This window comes from Phalangium opilio, unplaced genomic scaffold (genome assembly GCF_054372755.1).
Source record: "Phalangium opilio isolate 3A_F unplaced genomic scaffold, DU_Popi_V2 ptg000014l_1, whole genome shotgun sequence".
NCBI lineage: Eukaryota > Metazoa > Arthropoda > Arachnida > Opiliones > Phalangiidae > Phalangium > Phalangium opilio.
This window is the reverse complement of record NW_028324149.1, coordinates 2,641,241-2,667,975: the sequence shown is the minus strand read 5'-3', so window position 1 is coordinate 2,667,975 and position 26,735 is coordinate 2,641,241. Positions and strand designations below refer to the sequence as shown.

General features: G+C 37.8%; 4 protein-coding genes across 5 annotated transcripts; 2 read left to right on the top strand and 2 right to left on the bottom strand.

The window, feature by feature from the left end:
• Nucleotides 1–42: 42 nt before the first annotated feature.
• On the top strand, nt 43–2,157 carry LOC149705077 (uncharacterized). The gene is made up of 6 exons (XM_089865276.1): nt 43–202; nt 359–574; nt 1,142–1,415; nt 1,481–1,624; nt 1,714–1,894; nt 1,955–2,157. Exons 1-6 carry the CDS (start codon nt 110–112, stop codon nt 2,070–2,072), a joined length of 1,026 nt encoding a protein of 341 aa, XP_089721402.1. The 5' UTR covers nt 43–109; the 3' UTR covers nt 2,073–2,157.
• On the bottom strand, nt 2,119–3,860 carry LOC149705076 (SET domain-containing protein 4-like). Of its 2 annotated transcripts, XM_089865262.1 has the most exons (6): nt 3,589–3,859; nt 3,388–3,520; nt 2,911–3,325; nt 2,599–2,852; nt 2,450–2,533; nt 2,119–2,386 (listed from the first exon to the last, which is right to left on the bottom strand). In XM_089865262.1, the coding sequence occupies exons 1-6, from the start codon at nt 3,767–3,769 to the stop codon at nt 2,128–2,130; spliced, it is 1,326 nt and encodes a 441-aa protein (XP_089721388.1). In that variant the 5' UTR covers nt 3,770–3,859; the 3' UTR covers nt 2,119–2,127. The 2 variants fall into 2 exon arrangements, with proteins under 2 accessions (XP_089721388.1, XP_089721389.1); XM_089865263.1 differs by lacking the exon at nt 3,388–3,520 and having other exon boundaries at nt 2,911–3,089; nt 3,589–3,860.
• Nucleotides 3,818–21,407, top strand: Dhc93AB (Dynein heavy chain at 93AB). The gene is made up of 45 exons (XM_089865243.1): nt 3,818–4,671; nt 4,728–4,921; nt 4,979–5,304; nt 5,361–5,611; nt 5,668–5,886; nt 5,955–6,128; nt 6,191–6,307; nt 6,369–6,658; nt 6,722–6,790; nt 6,853–6,982; nt 7,052–7,310; nt 7,381–7,634; nt 7,690–7,845; nt 7,901–8,077; nt 8,153–8,443; nt 8,498–8,727; nt 8,786–10,003; nt 10,061–10,307; nt 10,376–10,851; nt 10,908–11,397; nt 11,451–11,608; nt 11,669–11,900; nt 11,967–12,372; nt 12,436–12,863; nt 12,922–13,236; nt 13,309–14,031; nt 14,110–14,462; nt 14,519–14,681; nt 14,752–15,018; nt 15,089–15,250; nt 15,520–16,014; nt 16,077–16,502; nt 16,587–16,892; nt 16,958–17,193; nt 17,264–17,591; nt 17,656–17,961; nt 18,020–18,268; nt 18,326–18,448; nt 18,516–18,709; nt 18,775–19,051; nt 19,114–20,004; nt 20,078–20,260; nt 20,336–20,480; nt 20,551–20,774; nt 20,836–21,407. Exons 1-45 carry the CDS (start codon nt 4,318–4,320, stop codon nt 21,082–21,084), a joined length of 13,761 nt encoding a protein of 4,586 aa, XP_089721369.1. The 5' UTR covers nt 3,818–4,317; the 3' UTR covers nt 21,085–21,407.
• Nucleotides 21,122–26,651, bottom strand: eRF3 (eukaryotic translation release factor 3). Its single transcript, XM_089865261.1, has 10 exons — nt 26,249–26,651; nt 25,580–25,684; nt 23,664–23,853; nt 23,192–23,605; nt 22,801–23,122; nt 22,599–22,700; nt 22,469–22,540; nt 22,320–22,409; nt 22,082–22,250; nt 21,122–21,990 (listed from the first exon to the last, which is right to left on the bottom strand). Exons 1-10 carry the CDS (start codon nt 26,484–26,486, stop codon nt 21,947–21,949), a joined length of 1,746 nt encoding a protein of 581 aa, XP_089721387.1. The 5' UTR covers nt 26,487–26,651; the 3' UTR covers nt 21,122–21,946.
• Between the last annotated feature and the right edge of the window lie 84 nt (nt 26,652–26,735).

Genomic DNA, 26,735 nt, shown 5'->3' with positions numbered 1-26,735 from the left:
CCCTGAATGGTTTGAACCGGCGATTTAAAACTTGTCGTCTGCTAAGTATTCCAAAAACGAAACCGCAAACCGGCGGCGGCGTGTATGCAACTTTGTGTAGTGTGTTTATATGCTTTGTTCTCGTTTCGCATTGTTTACAAACCGCTTTTTAAGTAAAAATATTTGCACTACCTCAATTTTTAATATGCCAAAGAAAAGCAAGGTAATTTTCGATTTAAATTTAGGCACTGACATGATTGAAATAGATTTATTTTACAAACTAAGCTTATAGTTAAAATTTCTATCCTACCAGCGGCCATTACAAAATGGCGGTAGGAAGTCGTGACCTTTGACCTTACCTTAATTATCCCGGGTTTAGGCACCAGCCAAAGGAAGTATAAAGCGAAAACCTGAAAGTGGCGATGACAGTGATTCTGAAGTTAAATCTAAAGCTAAAAAAACTAAAACTGAAGCCAAAACAGTACCATCAATAAATGATCTGGATTTTACTTCCGAAGCCACCAATCCGAGTGGTAATAAGTGGAACTTAAAACTCTCTTCGTGGAACATCAATGGCATTAGAGCTTGGCTGGGGGTAAGTGAAATTTTAGTTTAATTTGTGAAGGGTTTTTAAAATATATGAAAAATGTCACCTAAATGTTATGCTGATTTGGAATTTCATATTTATACGTTGGTTGATTACGATCTATCAATATTTTTTATTTGCTCGGTTTTTTTTTAAACTTGCTTTTTTTTTGCTCCGTTTATTTGACGAGCTAGAACCCTATCAGAAGGTCATACAGCTCCATAGGGGAAAAAAAAAAAAAAGAAAATATACAGAAATATACAAAAATACAAAATAGAAATGCAAATTTACAGGTTAAGGTACAGTTTTAGTTTATGTTTAAATTCTGGGACTGACGAAACCTCAGAAAATCATTTCCAATAGAATAATATATTTAACATACATGGGAACATCGTAACTCTCTATCTCTTACCTTAGTAATACCCCCCATTCTGGGGGCAAATAGTATTTTCTATTAAAAAGTTTCCCCCAACGCAGGGGATACACAGTTCACTCCCCTCTACTGAGATTACTCTACATCTCGTTAACTTCCCAACTGTCAAACTCAGTTTTTAAGGTTAATCAATTTGACTTTAGAAAAATGGCTTAGGATATATTGAAAAGGAAAATCCGGACATAATCTGTTTCCAAGAAACAAAATGTTCCGATAAAAATTTACCTGATGAAATTAAAAAGTTGAAGGGTTATAAATCATATTGGTTGGAAGCTGAACAAGCCGGTTACTCCGGAGTTGGTCTTCTAAGTAAGACTGACCCTATTAATGTAACTTACGGCATTAATATGGAAGAACATGATAAAGAAGGTCGAGTTTTGACCGCTGAATACGAATCGTTCTTCTTAGTAACAGCTTGTAAGTCGTTTTTTGCGAAGAAGAACATGTAGATAAAATATCTACAAAGTCTATTATTAATTCAGATGTTCCTAATGCCGGACGTGGTTTAGTCCGATTGGGTTACCGTCAAAAATTTGACGATAACTTTAGAAATTATCTGAATGGTTTGAAAGAAAAGAAACCAGTCATTTTAACAGGAGATCTGAATGTTGCTCACGAAGCTATTGGTACTAAAATTTAATTAAACCAGAGTTTCTCAAACCGTTATTTCAAGTTCAAATAACCCTGATACAAATTATATTAATATTGAATGAAGATATCGCAAATCCAAAGTCGAACAAGAAAAACGCCGGTTTTACTATAGAAGAGCGTACAAATTTTGGAAAACTTTTATCCGAAGGTTACATTGATACCTTTAGGAATTTAAACCCTGATAAAACGGGGGCTTATACTTTTTGGACCTATATGGCAAATGCTAGAGCTAAAAATGTTGGCTGGTGAGTTTTAATTAACCCCCACAAAGAGTTAATTAACTTCGAACCATTAATATAATTTAGGAGACTGGATTACTTTGTGGTTTCGGATAATTTTAAGGATCACGTTTGCGATTCGCTCATACGTGCCGACGTACATGGTAGTGATCACTGCCCGATTGTTTTGTTAATCAACGTTTAAACACAACAAAACATAAATAAAACATTGTTAACTTCAAACTCAATCATTATAAGGATTAAAGTTTTTTTATTTGTGTGTCATAAAATTCTTGTACATTTTTAAGTAAACAAATTTCGTCTTCAATTAATTTCGCAGCCATTTTAAGTACAGGATCGGAAAAACTTTTGAAATATTCAAGATTTGTTTCGCGAATTTTTACGTCTGTTAGTTTTCGAACACAGTTGTTGAAGATGTCACTTGTAATAACTTGTTCATCTTCGACGTTTATCACAGATGTGTATAAGTCGTAAAGAGCTTGACTCGTGTTTGAATATCTGTGAACATACAGTTAAACAACTTTGAAATAAAAATTTGACGAATAGGCATATTTTAATTACCTTAGAAGGCAATAATTTGAAGTTAGAAAGCGTATAGTCGCTTTCAATGACCAAGAAAGTCCTTCATTTGACACACCCCAATTTCTACGCAATTGAAAATTATTAGAGATGATTTCAATTACTATACGCGGAACAACATCTTTCGTTACTTCATGTTTTCATGAGTGTAATTTAACTTCAACTTTGTACATTTTTCATGGCAACTTTGAAAGCAATTGATGAGATCATCTTTTGATATTGGCACAACGTTATTTGGATTGTTTTTTACTATGAAGCCATAATGAAGCAACAACATTCGATTTCCATGGCTCCCGTAGTTAATAAAAACCTCATCGTGTTTTTTTATGGGTTTCAGAGTAATAATTTCAAAACGTTTTGTTATTTGGCAAAATTTGGTTGAAACCTTGTGTGAAAATTACAATACTTCATTCAAAATCCGACTACAAAAATGCGAAACGTACTTTGGCATCGACTGAATGATTCAACAAGTCCAAAAAGGGCATTAATGCAATTGCATCAACGTTATTGCCGTTTGAATTCTGAGCAATTAGGGATACGCATCTGCTATTTAAAATATTCCAACTCCAATGAAGTTTTTCGAAATTTATTCCACTTTTTAAATTTTTGTTTTCAGTGAAAGCTACAAATGACTGTACTTTTAAATAAAAATTTCTTATTTTCGTAATTTCACATTGTACAAGAATTGCGTATGATTTTGGCAATTTTTTCAACTGTTCATCGGTAATATTTGACAAGGTAAATTGAATACTCGGTAATGTTGCTATATATCGCGACCACTCTGACTTATTGCCCATTAAGCTTTCGCAGGCAATAAATAACGACAGTAGCTCAATTTCAGTGAAATAGTTTTTTGGTCTAAAATATTAAATGCTGAAACATTAATTTTTTAGGCATACTAATGTAAAATTATTTTCTACCTTGTTTTTAGAAAGTCTCTATACAATTCATAATTGTAAATTTTACATTGTGTAATAATTAGTGTTTCAGGAATGGATACTATAGTTTGGTTCTGTTTAATTGTTTGGGAAGCCAATAGGCCTCTACCAGTATCTAAAGCCACGCAAGTGTTTTTCACACGCTTACACATTGTTTTAAAATATATTTAATTTTATATTTACCTTTAAACGTGTGTACTTTCATTTTTGTTTTATGTTTAAATCCTTTTTGCGCCATCCATTTCAACAGTTCATAAGTTTCCGTGTTATTTACATGTTCACATACTGAATTCTCTATGTTTTTTAAGTTTTTCACACGTGTTCTACACGTTCTACCCTTTCTCTTTGACATAATTTCGCACATGTTTACATGATATAATCACGACTAATGCCGGAGCACGCTTAGACACGTTCACGAGGGGTTTCGTTAAAACTCCATGTTTATTTATTACAAAGAACACATGTTCAATAAGGATTAATTACAAAGGAAATTTGTAAATTTGTGTATGTTTTAATATAATTTGACGATTGTGGTTTGGCCCTAATTTTGATATACAAATTAAGTATCGGGGTTGGAAATAATTTCAATGATACTTAACTATTAAATTTAACATTACATTTAACTGAATTAACTTTAATTAAACTCGGGGATACCAGTCCTATTTTTAATAGTGTTTGTAATACATCGTATGCTACAGCTTCTGCTTTCAAGCCACGAGACAACATGGTCCAAGTAACTTAAAACATAAAACACTGAATAACACATATACTTTTGTTTGGCTTATGTTGTCATAGCAACTTCCATACAAATATAACAAATGATAATATTTACATACATGTGTTATGAAACACGCTGCGTGTTGAAAAATATGATTATTTCCTACTTAATTTAATTACAATTAACATTTAATCATGGAAGAATATGAAAATGACCCGAGACTTCAATACATGGCATCGTACACCATGTACGCGTTAAAAACTCGAAACGAAAAATGGACAAAAATGTTGGGCATAGAAACCAACTTTCAAACGTTACTGGATTTTTTCGAAAAAGAGGAACCATGTCTGTTAATCGTATCAGAAATGCCGAATGGAAATTTGGCATTATTTAACAAGGTTTCAAATTCACTTTCAAAATCTAAATCGGTCTATTTTCTCAAAACTGCCAAGAAAGTTTTGGAAAAAAATAATTTCCAAGGACAGTTTTCGTGCGGAGATTTTTCACTTAGTAACACTTTTCAACAATTAGTGGTTTTTGTCGAAGAGGTAATTAATTTACGCTAAAACGCGCGAAGTTATTAATGTGTGTAATTTTGCTTAAGGTGGTACATCCACTTTTCTGTGACGCCATAAACACAAATTTACCCACGGCTGTTGCCGAAGACTTGAAAGCAGAAACCGACGAATTCGCGTCGTATTTATTTAAAGTTCAAGGTGAATTGAATGGGCGAACAGTCTTACCAGTGTTATTTGGAATTAAAGGAATTGAAAATCAAGACTCGAGCGAAATTCGAGGGTATTTACTTAAAGATCCAACATTTGAAACGCCATTAAAGCCAGATTATCTTACTAGACACGAACTACTGAGACGATGTTCCCTACACAAAATTGAAAGTCATATTGTCGACTGGATTCACCAAGTCCAGGATGTTCTGGATCAAAGGCCACCCGAAGAAAACGCGGCGATGGTCCAGGTGGCGTCGAACGCTAGATCCAGCGATAACCAATTCCCCGGACCCGAATCCGAGTTGACGTTTTGGGACGAAAGACGAAACAACTTAACTGATATTCTTAAACAACTCGAAAGCGATTACGCTAAACAGTTAATTGGCTTAATAGAAACCGCCGGAAGTCCGTATTATACGTCGTTCAAGACGATGAAAGATGACTTAGTGTTAGGTACAGAATAGGGATATTTCTTAGGGACGTTTTCTTAAGTTCAATTATTTATAAAGCGTGCAATGAAGCGACGGATCTCAAAACTCAACTCCAAACACTTCAACCGCATATTGAAAATTTGGAGCAAACTTCGTTCCATTTACTTCCACCTGTTTTGGATTCCATTTTCAATACTTTAACCACAATGTGGCTAAACAGCCCGTATTTTTCTTCGTTAGCGAACTCGGGCGCTTTACCCGGGTCCTTCACGAGCTTACCTCATTTGCCACGAATCCTCCGCAAATTTTCAAATCTTCTAGTCCATTTAGTAGGTTTAATTTTAAAATAAACCACGTGGCAAAATTACTAACGAAACATTTTCAGTGTTGCCGGTATCTCGGTGACGCTTCGCGTTTATTTCACGGAGAACTCGAGGAAAGTTCAGAAAAAGTTCGGCTATGTTTAACGACTTTGGATGTTTTCCACGAGTTGTATTTAAAATATCAAACGCAACTGCAAAATCACGAAAAACCATGGAATTTTTCCGAAACTTACTTTTTAGATTATTTTAATTTGTTCAAGAAGCGACTTAAAACTATTTTAGTAACGATGTTCATTTTTTTTAATTAAGAATTTTCAGGTGAAAATTTATTAGAGAAATTTGTTTTCAGAGACTTTTCGAAACTGCCGAAGATTTTTCCAAACTGGAAAAAGTTAATTTTGGTGGCAGTTCCGGATTGCATATCTTACTTTCCGAAAAAGTCAATGAAATTCACGAAAAATTCTTCTATAATTTTAGTTTATTTAGTAAAGAGTCCAGCAAAGCGTTTAATCCAGTTGAAAAAGTATATTTGATTAATTCTATTAAGGTTTGCATCGCGTAAGGTTCAACTTTGAACTGTTACAGGATTTTGAACACGATGTTGATTCATTCTACGAATTGGTTGAAACTTTCGATAAACAACTATGTACCATTTTGTCATCTGCGTTAAACAACAGCGTTAAAGCTAGTGTAGCCCTTAAGGTTGGTGATTGTTTTCTGTTTTAGATGCGAAGGAAATACTAAAACATATCATCATGCATAGGTTCTTCATGTTTTCGTACCACTTTTGAACCGGGAAATTTTACACGCAGCCGTTACTAATTGTCAAAATCATATAGTAAACTTATTAAGTTCGGAAGTGTCCGCGATCAGCTCAGTAATTCAAAAGAAATTGGAGTTACCCCCTCCGGATTTTTCGGGAAATTTGAACGAAAGTTGCTTATGGAAGTACCATAGACATTTACCACCCGTTGCTGGTATTTTACAATGGCCGCATGAAATAAGGTGCCAACTCGAGGCGCTTTTCGTTGATTTTAACCACGTGAAATCATGGTATTCATATCAGTCTTAATATTGACGGGATACGTTTTGAACATTCGGGGGAAATTCTTTTAGGTTTAATTATACTGATGATGTGAAGCTTGTCTTTCAAAAATATGATACCCTTCTTGAAGTTCTTTCAAGGTATTTTGTAATCTACAGTCTTTTTGGGCAATTTTTAGCGCTCAGAGTTTTATGTTCCACAGTTTTGAAAACCGCGTATTTGTAAAATGGTGTTCCACTGTTGAAAAAGTTCTCGACGAAAAATTGAAGTTACCTTTACTTCGTAAACACCCCTCGAATGATGTACTTATGCTGGTTAATTTTGCCCCTGAGGTTAGCTAGCTGGCTTAGTTAAGGTTTACAGACTTATCTTCAATTCATTTGAAATGATCTTACCTATAGCTAACCACCTTATTGAAAGAAATAAAACATTTGAAAAAACTGGGGTCAAAATATGAAATACCTCAAAATGCGGAGAGATTTTATACTGAAAATCATATTTATTCGCAACATACGGTTAAATTGCAAGCTGCAATATCGGGTTACAACGATATATTTCTGGCAACTTTGCCATTAGAAAGAACGCTAATACAGCACCAATTAAATGATTTATCGCAATTATTGAATCATGGACAATCGGTGTTAAATTGGAATAGCGATGGTAATTAGATGAACAAGGAATTAATTTGCTTAAAAGAAGCAAGAATGAATAAAAAGACCTATAATTATAGGTATTGAATCCTTCGCAATTTCCCTAAAAGAACGAATCATGACAGTTCATGATAACTTATGGATTTGCAAAAGAAATTGCGAAAAGCTTACGAAACTTATAAATTCGTGGAATACCGTACCACTTTTTCAGAAGAAAAGAGAGGAAAGACGCGAAGTATTGTTTAGTTTGCCGAAAGACAGGGGCGAAGATCGTATTACGAGTCGATACGCTGAACTCGCTTCAGCTGGGAAAGAAGTTGTTAACGTATTCAAGGTACGACACTCCAATTGTTGCCACCGAATGTGTTATATCATTTAGCACTTTATAGGAAAATCTGGATTTATTAAAATTAGAAGAAAATTCAACGGAATGGCAATTATACGCCGAGTATTTGGATTCTTTGATACTAGCTGGATTTCGTTCTATGATAAAATGCAGTTTAAATAGTTTGTTGCACAGCATGGACTGCACCAGAAAAAAACCAGTAACTCGCTGTGTAATTCGCGTAATTGCATCCTTCTAGCAATTTCATTTTACAGAATCCGCTGTTTGAAATTCGACTCGAAATCTCTGAAAGCGTTTTACGATTCATACCTGTGATGGACAAAGACTCTCCCACGGGTTTCCCGGCTTTAAATGATAGAATGATTGACAGTATCATTGGTATGTCCGCTCAAATACCATTACTCGAGAAACAGGGCGGCAAGCGACATACGGTACTTTGCAATTGCAATTATTAGAAATATCCCAAATTCATCGGGGATTTACTGTCAATCCAATATTTATATTAGGATTCCATCAACTCTGATGTTGAGTTGCGCAAACTGATATCAGAATTGCGTAAAAAATTCTTAATCGGAGTTGAAAGCGCCGAAGAATTTTCAAATGAGTTGTATCAAAAATATAATAGTTTATGGATTAAAGACCAACAAACAACTCTTAAAGAATTCCTTGAAAATCGTGGTCTACAAGTAAATAAAATTCAAAACACAAATATGTCCGATAGTGTTGAAGAGATCGATTCTAAAATCGAACCACATAAACTTAAGGACGATATTAATCTAGATTCCTTTAAAGAACAGGTAATTTTAAATTCCCCCTTCATATTTGTTCAATTAATATTTTTTTATTAAAAGATTGAACAGTATAAGACTGTTCACGTTGAAATAAGTCACATGGAACTACTTTACAACTGTCAATGTTGGTTAAGAATAAATATACAACCTTTTAAAGTGACCCTTTTAAGACTCGTAGCCGATTGGCGAGTTATGTTCGAAAATTATTTGGTTGATTACGTTAATAACACGCTTAAAGCCGCGGAGGATTTTATACAAGTTGCCGAATATGGATTATTAGATAAAAATGAGTACGTTTACGTTTTCTTCAAGAATTTTAGGGAAAATTTAACGGAAGTTATTATTCAGGGAGTTTACAAAAAGTAAAAAAGACTTGGAAGACGTTTTGAAGTTGTTGTTGTCGATAAAAGATCACGAGGAAGAATTAGACTCTATGTTTGACCCTTTACAACAAGTAGTTTTTACTCTTAAAGGATACAAACGCGAGTTGTCCGAAGACGTTCACGTTAAACTGCAAGAACTACCCGATCGTTGGGCTTTTGTTAAAAAAATGTCCGCTAAAATTAAGCAAAAAATTGCTTCAGCCGTTACCATCGAAGCCGCGGCAATCCGTCAACGTTCTTTACTTTTCGACGACGAACAGAAAACGTTTCGAAGAAAATTCCTCGATTCCGAAGTATTTCTTTACAGTTGTCAAGAGCCGCATTGCATTCTCAGCGAGTATTTATTAGAAGCCCGTAATTTCGAAGTGAAACTCGAAAATTTGAAGGAATCCGCCAATTTGTTCGAAGTTCCTTTACCAGAGTATAAGCAGTTATCGTTATGCGTTCACGAAATTGGTTTATTGAAGGATCTATGGGATTACATCCATATGGTAAGGAAAATGCTGAAACAATGGGAAGAAACGATATGGTCCGAAATTGACGTTGAACAAATGGAAACTTCCTGCAAGAGATTCACGCAAGAATTGCGCACCATGGATAGGGAAATTAAAGTTTGGAAAGCGTATCTGGATTTAGACGCCACCGTCCGTAACATGATGGCTTCACTCCGCGCCATTGGCGAGCTTCAAAACTCGGCCGTTCGAGAACGCCATTGGCAACAGTTAATGGCAACAACGAAGGTGACCTTCACAATGAGTTCCAATTCGACCTTAGCCGAACTGTTGTCGTTAAACCTGCACAAATATGAGGATGACGTCAAAACAATTGTTGATCGCGCCGTCAAAGAAATGGGGATGGAAAAGGTGTTGAAGGAATTGGACCAGACTTGGTCAAGTATGTCGTTCTGTTGCGAAATTCATCAAGCTACGGGTTTGCCAATGTTGAAGGCGACTGAAGAGTTGATCGAAACGTTAGAAGACAATCAAGTTCAGTTACAGAACTTGATGACGTCAAAATACATCACGCATTTTTTGGAAGACATATCTTCGTGGCAAAAGAAGCTGTCGGTTGCCGACCAAATTATAAGTTTATGGTTTGAGGTGCAAAGTACTTGGTCGCATTTGGAAAGTATTTTTATTAGTTCCGAAGATATTAGGGCGCAATTACCGGAAGACACAAAAAGGTAGTTCCTTGAACGTGTTGCCTAAAAATGTAATTTTCTAAATAAAATAAAAAATAGGTTTGAAGAAATAGACTCGAAATTTAGAAGTCTTTTAACTTGGGTTCAAGAAAACACCAATGTTATTTCCATGACAAACCATCCGGGACTATGTGAAAATTTGGAATCGCTGCAAGTACAACTTGCAATTTGCGAGAAGGCACTTGCCGAGTATTTGGAAACAAAACGGCTCGCATTCCCGCGATTTTATTTCGTGTCTTCCGTTGATTTGTTGGATATTCTTTCGAATGGAAACCATCCTTCTCAAGTAAGTGATCATCAGGATTTCTCGGGGAAATTTGGCCCATTACGAGACAACATTAATGTCCTGTTTAGGTATTACGTCACATGAATAAGTTATTCGATGCCTTGGCCCAGTTAAAATTTAAGGGAGAAGGGTCAAAAGAAGCGATAGGAATGTATAGTAAAGACGGTGAATACGTCGAATTTGACGCACCGTGTCTTTGCGAAGGCCCCGTTGAATGCTGGCTTTCATCCGTTTTGGAAACGATGAAATCTACTATTAGAAAGTGTTTAGAAACGGCGGTTAACTCGTACGAGGAAAAACCGCGGGAAAAATGGATTATGGAATATCCGGCTCAAATCTCCTTAACCGGAAGTCAAATTTGGTGGGCATCGGAAGTAAATACGGCCTTCTTACGATTAGAGGAAGGTTACGATAGTGCCCTAAAGGAATACAACAAAAAAGAGGTTCAGCAACTGAACGCCCTCATATCCCTACTTTTAGGCGATTTAAGTCCGAGTGATCGACAGAAGGTCATGACACTCTGTACCATCGATGTCCATTGTCGGTAAGTCATGGTTCATTGACTACGGAACGTCTTTTATAAATATCTATACTATTTAGCGATGTAGTTGCCAAAATAATCACGCAGAAAATTGAAAGTAGTAGCGAATTTCTGTGGCAATCGCAACTAAGACATCGCTGGGGTCAACCGACTGACCCTATTGACCCCAGTTCAACAACCGAGGTTAAAAATGACTGTTACGGAAATATCTGCGATGCTGAGTTTAAATATAGCTACGAATATTTGGGAAATACTCCGAGACTGGTTATAACACCCTTAACCGATCGTTGTTACATCACCTTAACTCAGTCTTTGCATTTGATAATGGGTGGGGCTCCAGCTGGTCCCGCTGGTACGGGGAAAACTGAAACTACTAAAGACTTGGGCCGAGCTCTCGGTTGTATGGTCTACGTTTTCAATTGCTCCGAGCAAATGGATTACCGTTCATGCGGAAGCATTTACAAAGGCTTGGCGCAAACGGGAGCTTGGGGATGTTTTGATGAATTTAATCGAATTGCCGTTGAGGTTCTGTCGGTAATCGCCGTTCAGGTAAGCTTATTTTGATTTGAGTGAAGAATTCTGTAAGAACAAAGCTATTTTAGGTCAAATGCGTTCAAGACGCGTTACGCGATAAAAAAAATGTTTTTAACTTTTTTGGGGAAGAAATTCCGCTTAAACCTTCAGTCGGTATTTTCGTAACAATGAACCCGGGTTACGCCGGCAGGGCTGAACTTCCGGAGAACTTAAAATCATTATTTAGGTACAACCATAGAATAGCTATCTTAGGTTAATATCTAATACGTCATTATTGTACATACAGACCATGCGCGATGGTTGTACCCGATTACGAATTAATTTGCGAAATCATGTTGGTAGCTGAGGGTTTCATTCAAGCTAAACCATTGGCTAGAAAATTCATAACGCTTTATACGCTATGTCAAGAGTTGCTTTCGAAACAAGATCATTATGATTGGGGGTTGAGAGCCATTAAATCGGTTTTAGTTGTAGCTGGAACTTTGAAAAGAGATGATCCGGATAGACCCGAAGAACAGGTGAAGTCATTTTAGACCAAAAATAGGCTTAAGTCTGAAATTTGGGAAAAATAAAAAATGTTTCAGATACTAATGAGAGCGTTGCGCGATTTTAACCTACCCAAAATCGTTTCCGACGATATCCCGGTTTTCTTGGGTTTAATCGGCGATTTATTTCCCTCGTTGGATGTCCCGCGTAAAAAAGATTGTCAATTTGAAGATTGCGTACGAAAAGCCGCGATCGATCTTAAGTTGCAACCGGAAGATAATTTTATACTTAAAGTTGTTCAATTGGAGGAATTGTTACAAGTACGACATTCGGTTTTTGTAATTGGGAGTTCCGGTACTGGTAAAACGCGAGTATTGAAAACGTTATTTAAGACGTATCAGAATTTGAAGAAACGGCCTGTGTGTTACGATCTCAACCCTAAAGTGGTAACGAATGATGAATTATTCGGGGCAATTAACCCTCAAACTCGCGAATGGAAAGATGGTAAGTAATTGCACGTGCAATACGCGTAATTTTCGTTAAAACACAAACGTTTTCCCGAATCAGGATTGCTTTCGGTTTTGATCAGAGATTTGGCTAATTTATCGGGAGATGGTCCTAAATGGATCATCTTAGACGGCGATATTGATCCATTATGGATCGAATCCTTAAATAGCGTCATGGATGACAATAAAGTTTTGACGCTAGCCAGTAACGAACGAATCGCTTTAACGCCAACAATGAGGTTACTCTTTGAAATCGGTTCTTTAAAAACGGCCACACCGGCCACCGTTTCGCGTGCCGGAATATTGTACTTGAACCCGACGGAGTTAAGTTGGAGTTTGTATCTCAATTCCTGGATCGAGGGTCGAGAGGTTCAATCGGAAAAAGCCAATTTGGTCATATTATTTGATAAGTACGTCCCCGTTTGCTTGGATATGCTTAAGGCACGTTTCAAGAAGGTCGTACCCATACCGGAGATAGCGCATGTTCAGGTAAACATATTTCTTCCGCGGTTACTTTGTACACGAGTTACGTAATCTTGGATTACAGATGTTGTGTTACCTATTGGACTCTCTTTTGACACCTGAAAACATGCCAGCCGATAGTCCCAAAGAATTGTACGAACAGTATTTTGTATTCGCTTGTGTTTGGGCTTTTGGGGCGGGGTTATATCAGGATCACCTTCTGAACTATCGCGCCGAGTTCTCGAAATGGTGGACGAGCGAATTTAAATATATTAGATTTCCACCGAATGGAACCATATTTGATTACCGCATTGATCCGGAATCAAAATCGTTCGAACCCTGGGTCACCCAAAATTTAATCGAACCATCGTTGTTTAATTTTGAGCAAGTACCTTTGCAGGTATTGCGGTATAAAAAGGGGGTCAGGGTAGATATAGTTTGTAGTTTACTCGAAATTTAAAATTCGATTTAGGCAACTTTGGTTCCGACCACCGAAACGGTTCGACTTCGTTACTTCATTGACTTACTTATGGAAAATAGACGTCCGGTTATGTTAGTCGGACATGCCGGTAGTGGGAAAACCTTAATGATTAACTCGAAACTAAAGGAATTACCGAGTGACAGTTACTTGGTAACTAGAGTACCGTTTAATTTCTACACCACATCGTCTATGTTACAAAAAATATTGGAAAAACCTTTGGAAAAGAAAGCGGGTCGCAATTACGGACCCCCTGGTAAAAAGAAGCTAGTTTATTTCATAGACGACATGAATATGCCGGAAGTTGACGACTATGGAACGGTCCAACCTCATACTTTAATCAGGCAACATTTGGATTACGGTCATTGGTACGATAGGGTTAAATTGACCCTTAAGGACATTCATTACTGTCAGTACGTTACTTGTATGAATCCGACTGCCGGTAGTTTCACCATAAATCCCAGGTTACAAAGACATTTTTGCGTTTTCGCCGTTAATAATCCGAGTTTCGAATCGTTGTCGGTCATCTACGGATCTATTTTAAAAGCGCATTTAGAAAATCCTGTGAATGATTTCGCGCAAATTGTTCAAAAAAGTGTCGGGATACTCGTTTCAGCCGCCTTGACTTTGCATCAGAAAGTTTCCCAATCTTTCTTACCCAGCACATCGAGATTTCATTATATCTTTAATATGAGAGATTTATCTAATATCTTTCAGGTATGAAAAGCAAAAACTACGCGGGGTCCAAGGGGGCATTTATTAATTAACCATTTCTTGTAATTAAATTTTTAAAAGGGGTTGTTGTTTAGTACGAACGAAGTTGTAAAAACATTTCCCGATTTAATTCGGTTATGGGCTCACGAATCGCAACGAGTTTATCGCGATAAATTAGTCGACGATAAAGACATGGAAAGTTTTAATAAAATGCAAATTGAAGTTATTAAGAAAAACGTTGACGAATCCGAGGATAGCGTTATACACGATCCTTCGGTGTACTTTCATTATTGTCACGGATTGGGACAACCTAAATACTCACCAATTGACTCATGGTCGCAATTGCAAAAGGTTCTACAAGACGCCTTAGCTTCTTACAATGAAGTTAATCCCGGCATGAATTTGGTACTTTTCGAAGACGCCATGCGACACATGTAAGTCTTACCAAGAACCCTACTGCAATTATTATCGCTTATGTTTGTGAAAATAGATGCAGAATCAGTCGTATTCTTCAAGGACCAAGAGGTAACGCGTTGTTAGTCGGTGTAGGTGGTAGCGGGAAGCAATCGGTCGCTAGATTAGCAGCGTACATTAACAATTTAGATGTGTTTCAAATATCACTGCATAAAGAGTACAGTCTCGTGGATTTGAAGGTTGGTTTGTTACTGTAGTTATACTTAATTACTTCGTGATTCATTTGATTGAATCTTAATTAAATTTTAGGCTGATCTCGCGTCGTTACAATTAAAAACGGGACAAAAAAATATCGGCGTAATGTTGTTGTTAACCGACGCTCACATTGTAGATGAAAATTTTCTAGTTCCGATTAACAGTTTTTTAGCATCGGGTGAAATCCCGGACTTACTCTCCGATGACGATGTCGAAAATGTCGTGGCCTCATTGAGGAATGAAGTTAAAAATAGTGGGTTAGCCGATACGAGAGAAAATTGTTGGAAATTGTTTGTGGATCGAATCGGGCGACAACTTAAGGTTAACTAAATTGTTTATTGAGTTTCGTATGACCATTGACTTAGTGACACAATTATAACTTTTATCTTAGGTTGTTCTATGTTTTTCACCCGTTGGTTCAACATTGCGCGTACGAAGTCGGAAATTTCCGGCTATCGTTAATTGCACAACAATAGATTGGTTCCATCCATGGCCTAAAGAGGCCCTCATTTCTGTCAGCAAAAAGTTTTTAAGCGATTCGGATATGGTTCCGGTTAGAATTATGCGAACGCTTCGAAACAAGCCAAAGATGATCAAAATCGGTTGAGAAATAAAGAAGTTACCAATATTATTAGTTAAGCCTTGGCAATCCCGAAGCAGACGAATTAAATACTTTTAGTTAGCGTTACAAAGGCTTGAGATATGGTGACTCGAGTCGATTCCTACAAATATCCATAACTTTCTTATTTTCTGTCCGATTTTGGCGTTCTTTTTACAGTTTCGTAGGTCTCGATTAGACCTATTTTAATCTAAAATTTTCAGGTTGATACGGCTCCTCACGTAGCCGAATTTATGGCTTTCGCTCACTTGTCCGTTAATCAAGTGAATGAAATTTACCTTTCGGCCGAAGGTCGTTACAACTACACCACTCCTAAAACCTTCTTAGAACAAATTAATCTCTACAAACATTTGCTTCTAAAGAAAAAGAAGGAATTTGAAATGCAAATTGACCGATTAGAAATTGGGTTGAAAAAATTACAATCAACCTCGGAGCAAGTTGACGAGTTGAAAATTAAGTTGGCGTCGCAAGAAGAGGAATTACAAAAACGCAACGAAGATTCTGATAAATTGATCGCGATTGTTCACGAAGAAACGGTCAAAGTAACGGCCGAAAAAGCCATCGCTTCCGAAGAGGAAGCTAGAGTTGCTAAAATAAGCGAGGAAGTCTCGCAAAAACAGAAAGATTGCCACGAAGACTTGGTCAAAGCCGAACCGAATCTAATTGCCGCTAGAGACGCCCTCAACACTCTTAATAAAGTAAGTACAATTAAATCGAGTACTATTCAACCGGAAAACATTTGTATTTCACTATTTCTCAGTTAAATTTAACCGAATTGAAATCATTCGGATCACCTCCACCCGCGGTAACTAACGTAGTAGCCGCGGTAATGGTTCTACTCGCATCCGATGGTAAAATACCAAAAGACAGAAGTTGGAGAGCGGCGAAGAGTATGATGTCTAAAGTTGACGCCTTTTTGGATTCGCTCGTTAACTTTGACAAAGAACACATTCACGAAAATTGTCTAAAAGCCATTCAGCCTTATTTAGAAAATCCCGATTTTAAACCGGAAACAGTGGCGGGAAAATCGTTCGCCGCGTCGGGCTTATGTTCTTGGGTGGTAAATATAGTCAAATTCTACGAAGTTTATTGCGATGTCGAACCAAAACGACGCGCCCTCGAAGTTGCCAATGCCGATTTGCAAGCGGCGACTGAGAAACTTAACGATATCACTCTGAAAATAAAGGTAAGTGATCGTATTATACGAACAAAGAAATTAACGGACCGAAGTTGACGCATTCGTCAAAATGACGCGTGGTTTTAATATTAGTCCTTAGAAGAAACACTAGCTAGTTTAACTAAACAATACGAAGCGGCATTAGCTGAAAAAATGCGTTGTCAAAGAGAAGCCGAAGAGACTAGTGCCACTATCGCGTTAGCAAATCGTATGGTAGACGGGCTCGCTTCCGAAAAGATACGTTGGGGAAAAGCGGTGAATGAATTTAAACTTAAAGACGAGACTCTAATTGGTGACGTACTCGTGGCCGCAGCCTTCGTTTCGTATCTCGGATGTTTCAGTAAACACTACCGTAACCTTCTCCTCGAAAACTATTGGCTACCATTCTTTAAAGAAAATGTAATTTAATTGATGTGAACTCAAGCAATTGCCTAATTTCACGATTGGAATTTCCTTTTCTTCAGAAAATGATTTTCATTTCGAACGATTTGGATCCGATAAATTTGTTAACTAACGATACAACAATCGCGGAATGGAATAACGAAGGTTTACCGGGTGATCGCGTCTCCATCGAAAACGCCGCCATTTTTATGAATTCCGAACGATGGGCTTTGATAATTGACCCGCAATTGCAGGGGGTTAAATGGGTCAAGTCGAAATACGAAGATCGTTTGAAGATTGTTCGAATTGGACAAAAACAGTAAGTGCAAATTTATATTGGCGATAATGACTGAGATAGGTATTCAGCGTTTCGTCAATTACCCGTATAGTTATATCGAAAGCATCGAAAGCGGGGTCAGTATGGGTAGAGTTGCGCTTTTGGAAAATATCGGTGAACATATTGACCCCGTCTTGGATTCGTTAGTTGGCCGTAATACGATTAAAAGAGGTCGCGCCATTAGAATCGGAGATAAAGAAATTGATTACGATGACGCCTTTAAATTGGTGCTTCATACCAAATTATCTAATCCTCATTATAAACCCGAATTGCAAGCGCAAACGGTACTCATTAACTTCACCGTCACTCAAGACGGTTTAGAAGAACAGCTATTGGCTGAAGTTGTCAGTAAGGAAAGACCTGATTTAGAAAAGCAAAAGGTAAGTGGTGTTTTTCGACCGTCCGGCGGAAAACAACAGGATTGTCCAATCAATTCAATTTTAGGCCACATTGACAAAACAACAAAACGATTTCAAAATTTTACTAAAAGAATTAGAAGATTCTTTGTTAATGCGTCTTTCCGCGGCAGAGGGCAATTTTTTGGGTGATTCGACGCTTGTTGAAAGTTTAGAAAGTACTAAAGCAACAGCCGCTGAAGTCGAAGCGAAAGTTGCGCAAACTAAAGAGACAGAATCGCAAATAAATGAAGCCCGAGAAATTTACAGACCCGTCGCGGCTAGGGGCGCTTTGTTGTACTTTATTCTGAAAGAATTATACAAAATTAATCCACTTTATCAATTTTCCTTGAAGGTATACGTTGATTAACTCGTGAAATTTCGCAAACCTGATCGCGTTTACGTATTTTTAGGCGTTCAATTCAATTTTTCACAAAGCAATTGATAGAGCGAACGCCATAACGGAATCGAATGCCGAAAATAATAACGGCAATACCGATAATGAGTTAGTGGCGATTGAAAATGATTCTAATGAATCTGCCGTTGTAAAAGAACGCGTTTCGACGCTAATTGAGTCCTTGACACATTCGGTTTTTCTTTACACATCAAGGGGACTTTTTGAAAGGGATAAGTTAACGTTGGTAGCGCAAATGACGTTTCAAGTACGCGCGAATTGCCTCCATTTTACTAGCTTTAAAGTAATATTTAAAACATTTTAGATTTTAGCTAAAAATCAAGAAATTGACGCTTTGGAACTTGATTTCTTGTTGAGATACCCGTCACAACCTAACGTAACCAGCCCCGTTGATTTCATACCTAATTATAATTGGGGCGCGATTAAAGTAATGCCAAACTACATACACGTGTTATTTAGGATTAAGTTTAACCCATATTCGCGTACGTACGTAGATGTTGTCGAATTTAGAAGAATTTCAACTTCTTGATCGCGATATTGAAAGTTCGTGGAAACGATGGAAAAAAATTGCGGATTCGGACGCGCCCGAACAGGAAAAATTGCCGCAAGAATGGAAAAATAAGAGTTTATTACAAAGAATGTGTATTTTAAGATGTTTAAGACCCGATAGGATGACGCATTCAGTTTTGTAAGTTCAAATTAGGGTATTTTTAGATCCATATTAAATGATGGGACGCTCGTTTTCCATCACAGACAATTCGTTCAAGAATATTTAGGCCTAAAGTATATCGAGAGACAAAGTTTCGATTTTGCCCAGTCGTTCGAAGAATCCGACGCTTTGACACCGATGTTTTTCATTTTATCACCCGGGGTCAACCCTATACTCGATGTGGAATCATATGGAAAGAAAAAGGGTTACTCGACGGCGCTTAATAACTTGCATTCCATATCCTTGGGACAAGGTCAAGAAACGGTGGCCGAAAAAGCCTTGGATAATGCCAGGGTGAAAGGACATTGGGTCATATTGCAGGTTAGAATTGTTGCACTTTATTAATAAGTGAAGGTAAGTAGACAAAGTCTTGTCTATTTTAGAACATTCATTTAGTCGGGCAATGGTTGGGACGTCTTGAAAAAAAAGTAGAACAGTTACAACAAGCCACAATTGCTTCGGCAAATGACGTAATTGAACCGGATGATGATACTTACGTTCATCCTAATTTTCGACTGTTCATGAGTTGCGAACCTTACGATATTCCCGATTCGCCCGTGGACTTTGGGGAATCCAAACAAATTCCTCAAGGTCTTCTCGAGTCGTCAATTAAAATGACAAACGAACCCCCAACCGGAATGAAGGCGAATTTGCGCAAAGCCCTTAGTTTCTTTTCGCAAGAGACAATGGAGCGATGTAGTCGCGAATTAGAGTTTAAAAGCATACTGTTTTCGTTGTGTTACTTCCACGCTGTCGTGACGGAACGGAGACGTTTCGGGACGCAAGGATGGAACAGATCTTACCCCTTCAATTCGGGTGATCTAACCATAAGCGCCAATGTCTTGTACAATTACTTGGAGAACAGTAACAAAATTCCGTGGCAAGATCTGAGATTTCTTTTCGGAGAAATTATGTACGGTGGACATATAACGGATGATTGGGATAGGAGACTTTGCAATACTTACTTAGAAGAGTACTTGCAACCCTCTCAGTTAGATGGCGAATTAATGTTAGCTCCCGGGTTTTCGGCACCACCCAATGTTGACTATAATGGTTACGTAAAATACGTCAACGAGCGATTACCAAATGAAAGTCCGCTTCTATACGGACTTCACCCGAACGCCGAAATAAGATTTTTAGCGCAAACATCGTATAGTCTCTTCCAAACTTTACTACTACTTCAACCCAGATTGGCACCCAACACTAACGCCTTACCAGGTGCAATTGCCACTACCGCTGATAATTCAAACGTTGCTTTAAGGAGGGAAGAAAAGGTAGTACGCTATTATAAATTGCATCGCGGACTCACTCGCTGCTAAATACTTAGTATGTTTGCGTACTCTTTAGATTAAGCAAACCATAGATGATATTCTAGAAAAATTACCCGAGGAATTTAATATGTCCGATTTGGTTGGTAAAAGCGAAGAAAAAACGCCTTACGTCGTGGTAGCTTTGCAGGAATGCGAAAGAATGAATATTTTAACGAAGGAAATTCGGGATAGTTTAAGAGAATTGGACTTAGGTTTAAAGGTATTAGATCTAGGCTAGTGTCCTTTTACGAGTCTATAATCATATATATCGCGTTTCAAATTACGTACATAACAGGGAGAGTTGACAATTACCGCTGAAATGGAAGAACTCGGAAATTCATTATTTCTCGATAGAGTTCCCCTAACATGGAGTCGAAAAGCATATCCATCCATGTTGGGTCTTTCCAGTTGGTACGCAAACCTCCTGCTCAGAATTAAAGGTACCGCGTTTTTCATGAGCTTTAAACACCACAACTTTCTCTTCGACCTAACTTGTCAATAAACATTTAGAACTCGACCATTGGACGACCGATTTCAATTTACCGTCAACGGTTTGGCTTTCTGGCTTATTCAATCCTCAAAGTTTCTTAACAGCTGTAATGCAGACATGGGCTAGACGAAGTAACATGCCATTAGATCACATGACGTTACAATGCGACGTAACGAAAAAAGGTCGCGAAGAATTTAGTGGACCACCTAGAGAAGGGGCGTATATTCACGGACTTTACTTAGAGGTTAGTTTAGGCTATTATCCGATTTGCCAGTTTTATCACGTGATTATCTAACCTAACGCAGGGTGCTAGTTGGGATTCGAATACGGGTCAAATAGTGGTATCACCAATGAAAGAATTACATTGTCCCATGCCGGTTGTCTTTGTTAAAGCCGTGTTAGCCGATGTTAAAGAAGCCAATCACGTGTACCATTGCCCATTATATAGAACGAGGCAACGTGGACCGACTTATATATGGACTTTTGATCTTCCAACAAAAGAGAAAGCGGCTAAATGGGTATTAGCCGGTTGCGCTCTCTTACTCGAAGCCTAACAGGTTCTCGATAATAAATTAAAAAAAGACACCTTAATTAGAAAAGTAACAACTTTTATTTCTCTTCTCTTATAACCATTATGACGATCTCGGGTTTGTGTCGGCTTCGGTAGATCGGAAACCCGAGAAATATTGATCGTATTGTATCATTTCATTTCATTAATTTTTTTTTTTTAAGCGGTGCTCATGAACAACTTTTCGAGGATAATTCTTAATATTCTATAAAAAATTAATATTTTAATTGAAATAATTTATTACGGTATTTCTTTATATCCCATTCCCAAAAAGTAATTTGAAATTAAATCAAATTTAAACACGTAAAATTGTAAAGTTTACGGAAGGCTGGCTGTACAATGTTTTGGTTTTTGGATGCCAATACAAACTTGTCAATTGGCCCTCGGTTTCTAAGATATTATTAATTGATATTGATAATCAGTCCCATTTGAATATTTTTTATTTCAAAATTAATTAACCCAATAGAAAAAAAATACTTTGTTAAATTTTTTTTTTGAACCGATTTTCAAGGACTCCTTTAAGGAGTCGGAGGAAATAAGACGGGACTAAATTCCTTCCATTTCCTGAGAAGAATGCTTTGGATAAATTTAATTTTGGTCCTGTTTATATATCTCCCGCATTTGTTTTTACAATATCGCTCAATAACAAAAAAAAAAAAAAAAAAAAAAAAAACCAAAAAAACCCAAAATTAAATTCTGAAGTTGAAAGTTTTTGTTCTCGTGATTGTTAACAAAAACTTCATCTTTAGAGTTTTCAAGTTTTCCTCGGTTGAGCTATATATTTTTAAAAAGTTAGAGCACAAAAGCAAAACTGTCACTTTCACAATTTTTTAAAAATGTCATTTTATTTATTCCACAAGTCGTAGCACTTTGCCAATAGCGATTGTCCGACCTTAAAAACGAAAACGAAATTCGAAACGATTAAACCTTTTATCTCGGAACATCTTGATCGCTAAGCCTCGTCACCGACAACGATACTTTACCTTCATCTCTTAGAGTAAAACGACCCATTTGAGGAAATTCTTTAAATGGTTCCATGCAGATAACACCGGCGCATTCCAATCTCATAACCGCAATCTGATCTTGTTTGACAAATCGAGGCCGCGTTTTGCTTTTCTCGCCACTTTTCTTGTCAATTAAACAGATTAAAGTCTGAAAGAAAATGTCATATTAACCCGCCAAGGCTTAACGCCACGATAAAGCCAAGTTAGGACGACGAACCTTGACCGAACATTCTTCAATGGCAGCGTGAATATGAAGTACAGCGCTATAACCCGGACAGATAATGGACTTGTGTTCAAGGATAACAACCTGAAACGATAATAATTAGCTAGCTAACAAAGGTCTATTTTTGGTCTATTAATATTAACCTGGGCATCGAAAATCTTTCCAACCTTACAAGGATCATTTGCATCACAGAGAACAAACCCGGATGACACTTCCTACAAGAAGATACGTTAAATACAAACGTACCCGATACTTTAACAAACCAAAACCTACTTCTTCCTCTACTCCTTTCAATTTGATTTTTACATTTTCTCCCGATGCCGCGGACAAAACTTCATCTTCGTCCGAGAATAGTTGTAGCACCTCAACGGCTTTCTATAACGTTCAATTGGTAAGATTTGCCAAGTACTTAGCTTGAAGATATAAAGAGATTTTATATCTTCAAGTAGAGTGTTTTTAGTCGACGATATCGTACTTTATTAGGCATAAGAACTAACTGCTGATTTCTTTTAGTCATTCCCGACTCAACTTTCCCGAGCACCACGGTACCCATATCTTTGTATTTATCTACAACAGGCATCCTAAATGGCCCTTCAACGGGCCTGTTCAAGGAGGGTAATTCGTCAATATATTGAAGAAACGAAGGCCCTCGATACCACGGACATTCCACTTCATCCGCTAAATCTCGCAAAAAGCTCCCTGTCAGTCCGGAGCAAGGCATGAAGGTCAAGTCGGTTTTAGGATTGAAGCCACACTTCTTAAGGTACGGAATTAATTTATCCTTGCATTCGTTGAACCTAATTTGGGGACGGGACATGGCGATAGTAGAGCTAGGAGCCTTAAAGTAACCGGGAGGATCGTATTACCTTTCTTCCGACCATTCTACAGTCGGATCATCCATTTTATTAACCAAGACTACTAAATGCCTGACGCCGGCAGTTTTAGCCAACATGGCGTGTTCCCGAGTTTGGCCCCCTCTTTCGAATCCCGTTTCAAATTCGCCTTTTCTGGCTGAAATAACTAAGACGGCTAAATCGGCTTGACAGGCACCTCCAATCATATTGGGAACGAAACTACGATGGCCAGGGGCATCCAATAAAGTGAAATGCTTATGTTCAGTTTCAAAATAAGCTCTTCCAACTTCGACCGTTTTGCCCTTATCTCGTTCTTCTTGGTTAGTATCGAGAGCCCACGAAAGATACCAAGACTCTCTGTTCTTTTCTTTAGCTTCGCGTTCGTATTTCTCCAAGGTTCTCTTATCCACCATGCCAGTCAGGTATCTGAGTAGGTGACCAGGCTTCAGGTTTTACTTCTCAAATTGGGGACTAAATTACTTACAAGAGTTGACCACCGATAGTTGACTTTCCAGCGTCAACATGACCAATAAATACTACATTCACGTGCTCTTTCCTAGGACCCTCTTCTTCGGGTTTAGCAATTTTCTTTTTTGGTTTCACAACAATATCGGCATCCATGCCTTCATCAATATCATCGGTATTTGTATCACCAATTTCAACTGTTTCCCAATCTAGTATGAGATACAATAGGGGCTTGATTGGGGAAAACCCAACACTTTGTGGCAAAAACCCCAGATTTTCAATGGAAAAACACTGATATTGTCTAGGGTAGCTAGTTCAGGGTTCATCCAACTTTTGGAAAACCAATTTCCCCGATTTTTCCACGTTTTTTCCCCCTTATATTTCCCCGAGTTTTGCAGGCTTTTTCCCTTATCAGTGCTCCCAGCGCTTAGTGCACAAAAAATAATAGGTCTAAAAGGCTAAAATTATAGGATATTTATAGGTCCAAAAATCATCAATTTATAGGTTCAAACTTATGTTATGTAAATTTTATACGTTTAAAATAACGAATTATTGGAGTTTTACAGGAAGTATATTATATATTTGAGAGTAGACTACAACTTTTAAACATATATGATCATTATTTAATTTACTTGGACTGGTAGTTAATAGTGTAGCAACTAAACTATTTACCATGCATGAAATTTTTTATAGATAACCTTTCTCAGCGTTTTTAAACCAACATATCCAAAATATAGGTATTATAGGATAAATTTACAAATTATAGGTTTTTATAGGACCATCTCAGAATTATAGGTACTCTGGGAGCCCTGCCTTATATTTCCCCAGGTTTTGCAGCCTTTTTCCCTTATATCCGATTTTTGCAGGCGTTTTCCCTCACATTTCTCCGATTTTTGCAGGCGTTTTCCCTCACATTTCTCCGATTTTTGCAGGCGTTTTCCCTCACATTTCTCCGATTTTTGCAGGCGTTTTCCCTCGCATTTCTCCGATTTTTGCAGGCGGCTTTTCGCCTCGTATTTCCCCGATTTTTGCAGGCGGCTTTTCGCCTCGTATTTCCCCGAATTTTCCAGGCGGCTTTTCGCCTCGTATTTCCCCGAATTTTCCAGGCGGCTTTTCGCCTCGTATTTCCCCGAATTTTCCAGGCTTTTCGCCTCGTATTTCCCCGAATTTTCCAGGCTTTTCGCCTCGTATTTCCCCGAATTTTCCAGGCTTTTCGCCTCGTATTTCCCCGAATTTTCCAGGCTTTTCGCCTCGTATTTCCCCGAATTTTCCAGGCTTTTCGCCTCGTATTTCCCCGAATTTTCCAGGCTTTTCGCCTCGTATTTCCCCGAATTTTCCAGGCTTTTCGCCTCGTATTTCCCCGAATTTTCCAGGCTTTTCGCCTCGTATTTCCCCGAATTTTCCAGGCTTTTCGCCTCATATTTCCCCGAATTTTCCAGGCTTTTTGCCTCATATTTCCCCGAATTTTCCAGGCTTTTTGCCTCATATTTCCCCGAATTTTCCAGGCTTTTCGCCTCATATTTCCCCGAATTTTCCAGGCTTTTCGCCTCATATTTCCCCGAATTTTCCAGGCTTTTTGCCTTACATGGAGTAATAACAACGAGAGTGGTTTTTTATAGCTAAAGCAACCCCTTCAGAGCAAACTTACTAAAACCTCTCAAATTTCCCTGAATTTTACTAAAAATTCGAAAAACCTTTGAGTTTCCCCTATGTTTTTGTCAACTATTTATTTTCCTATTTTCCAGGTTTGTATGAACCCTGCTAGTTAACCCTTGGAATTATACCAATTATCTTAAATAACCGAGAGACAAAAATATTTATATATCAAGAGGTTAAAGGTTGATTAATCATTAGAAAAACACAGAAGACCAAATTTTCCATTGGAGACTTTATGATAACCCTATAACCCATGATATATGTTAAAAAGGGGTTTACCCGCAGGTGGTTCATTATCAAATTCCTCCTCCTCTTTGAAGGATCCGCCACTATCAGGAGGTGGTTCAACATCCATGACTCCTACCGTTGATTTTACAGGAGATTCTAGTCATGTAAAATAGCAAATAAAAGCTACAGATCTAAAATAACTACAAAGGTTAACCCTAACTACACTTTAACATATTGGATTATAAAGCAATGTATTGTGTATATAATCTCAGCCATAATCAACTTAAATGAAACTGTTTCAGGACCAATTAATGTATATTAATTATTACTATTAACTAAATTAATTAATTTAGGGCTGCTAACAAGATTATGCATAAAACGGTAACTTTAAAACCAGCTATAATTACTCTATTAGATCTTACTTTAAAAATAATTTTAACCGAAAATAGACTCAAACTTTCGGCAATTTATAATACCACCAATTAATTTTTAGTCGTAATCAGGGATATAAAAAAATTCTTAAGATAAGGCCCGTCATTAGGGTGCCATGTGGGCAATAATCGTGACCGAGCTCTCTGGGCATGATCTATGAGAATAACCACCAGAGTTACGGAGGCAGGGAATAGGCCTAACTAACCAAGGCTTAGGTTGGGAAGCATATTTCTTTAATCGCGCGGATACTAGTTAGTTTAAGGCGATTTAAATAAAATTTGACAGTACCAGGAGATGTTTTATTGAGTTTATTATCGGATTCCGGAGGAGATTCGAGTGCCTTTTCTTGATTAGTCGGTGCGGCGGGTGCTACAAAGTTAGCGAATGAAGGCACAAATGGCGGAGCATCCACGTTTAGGTTGAAAGAGAAAGATTTAAGTTTTTCGTCTTCTCGGTTTGTTGGGCTCGCTTCGGTGCGTTGCTCCCAATTTTCCGGTGCAATTTGATCGTCTTTTCTGTCTTCCATTTTCACCGAGTTTCTTTTGTTTTTATCTACCTTAAATTTCTCGTTTCGAGGGAAGATTACGAGCGTCAATAAACCGCCTTTTAATAGACTACGGAGCGAACTAACACGCGTCGCGGCGTAAAGAGGATGATGAGCCGCTATGGTAGCCCACCCATGCGCCCAACTTAGCCCACTCTGTATGGGGGATCCCAAAACAAGGACTACGTTATTTCACAGGTATTTCCAAGGGCCCATAATTTAGGGTCGTCT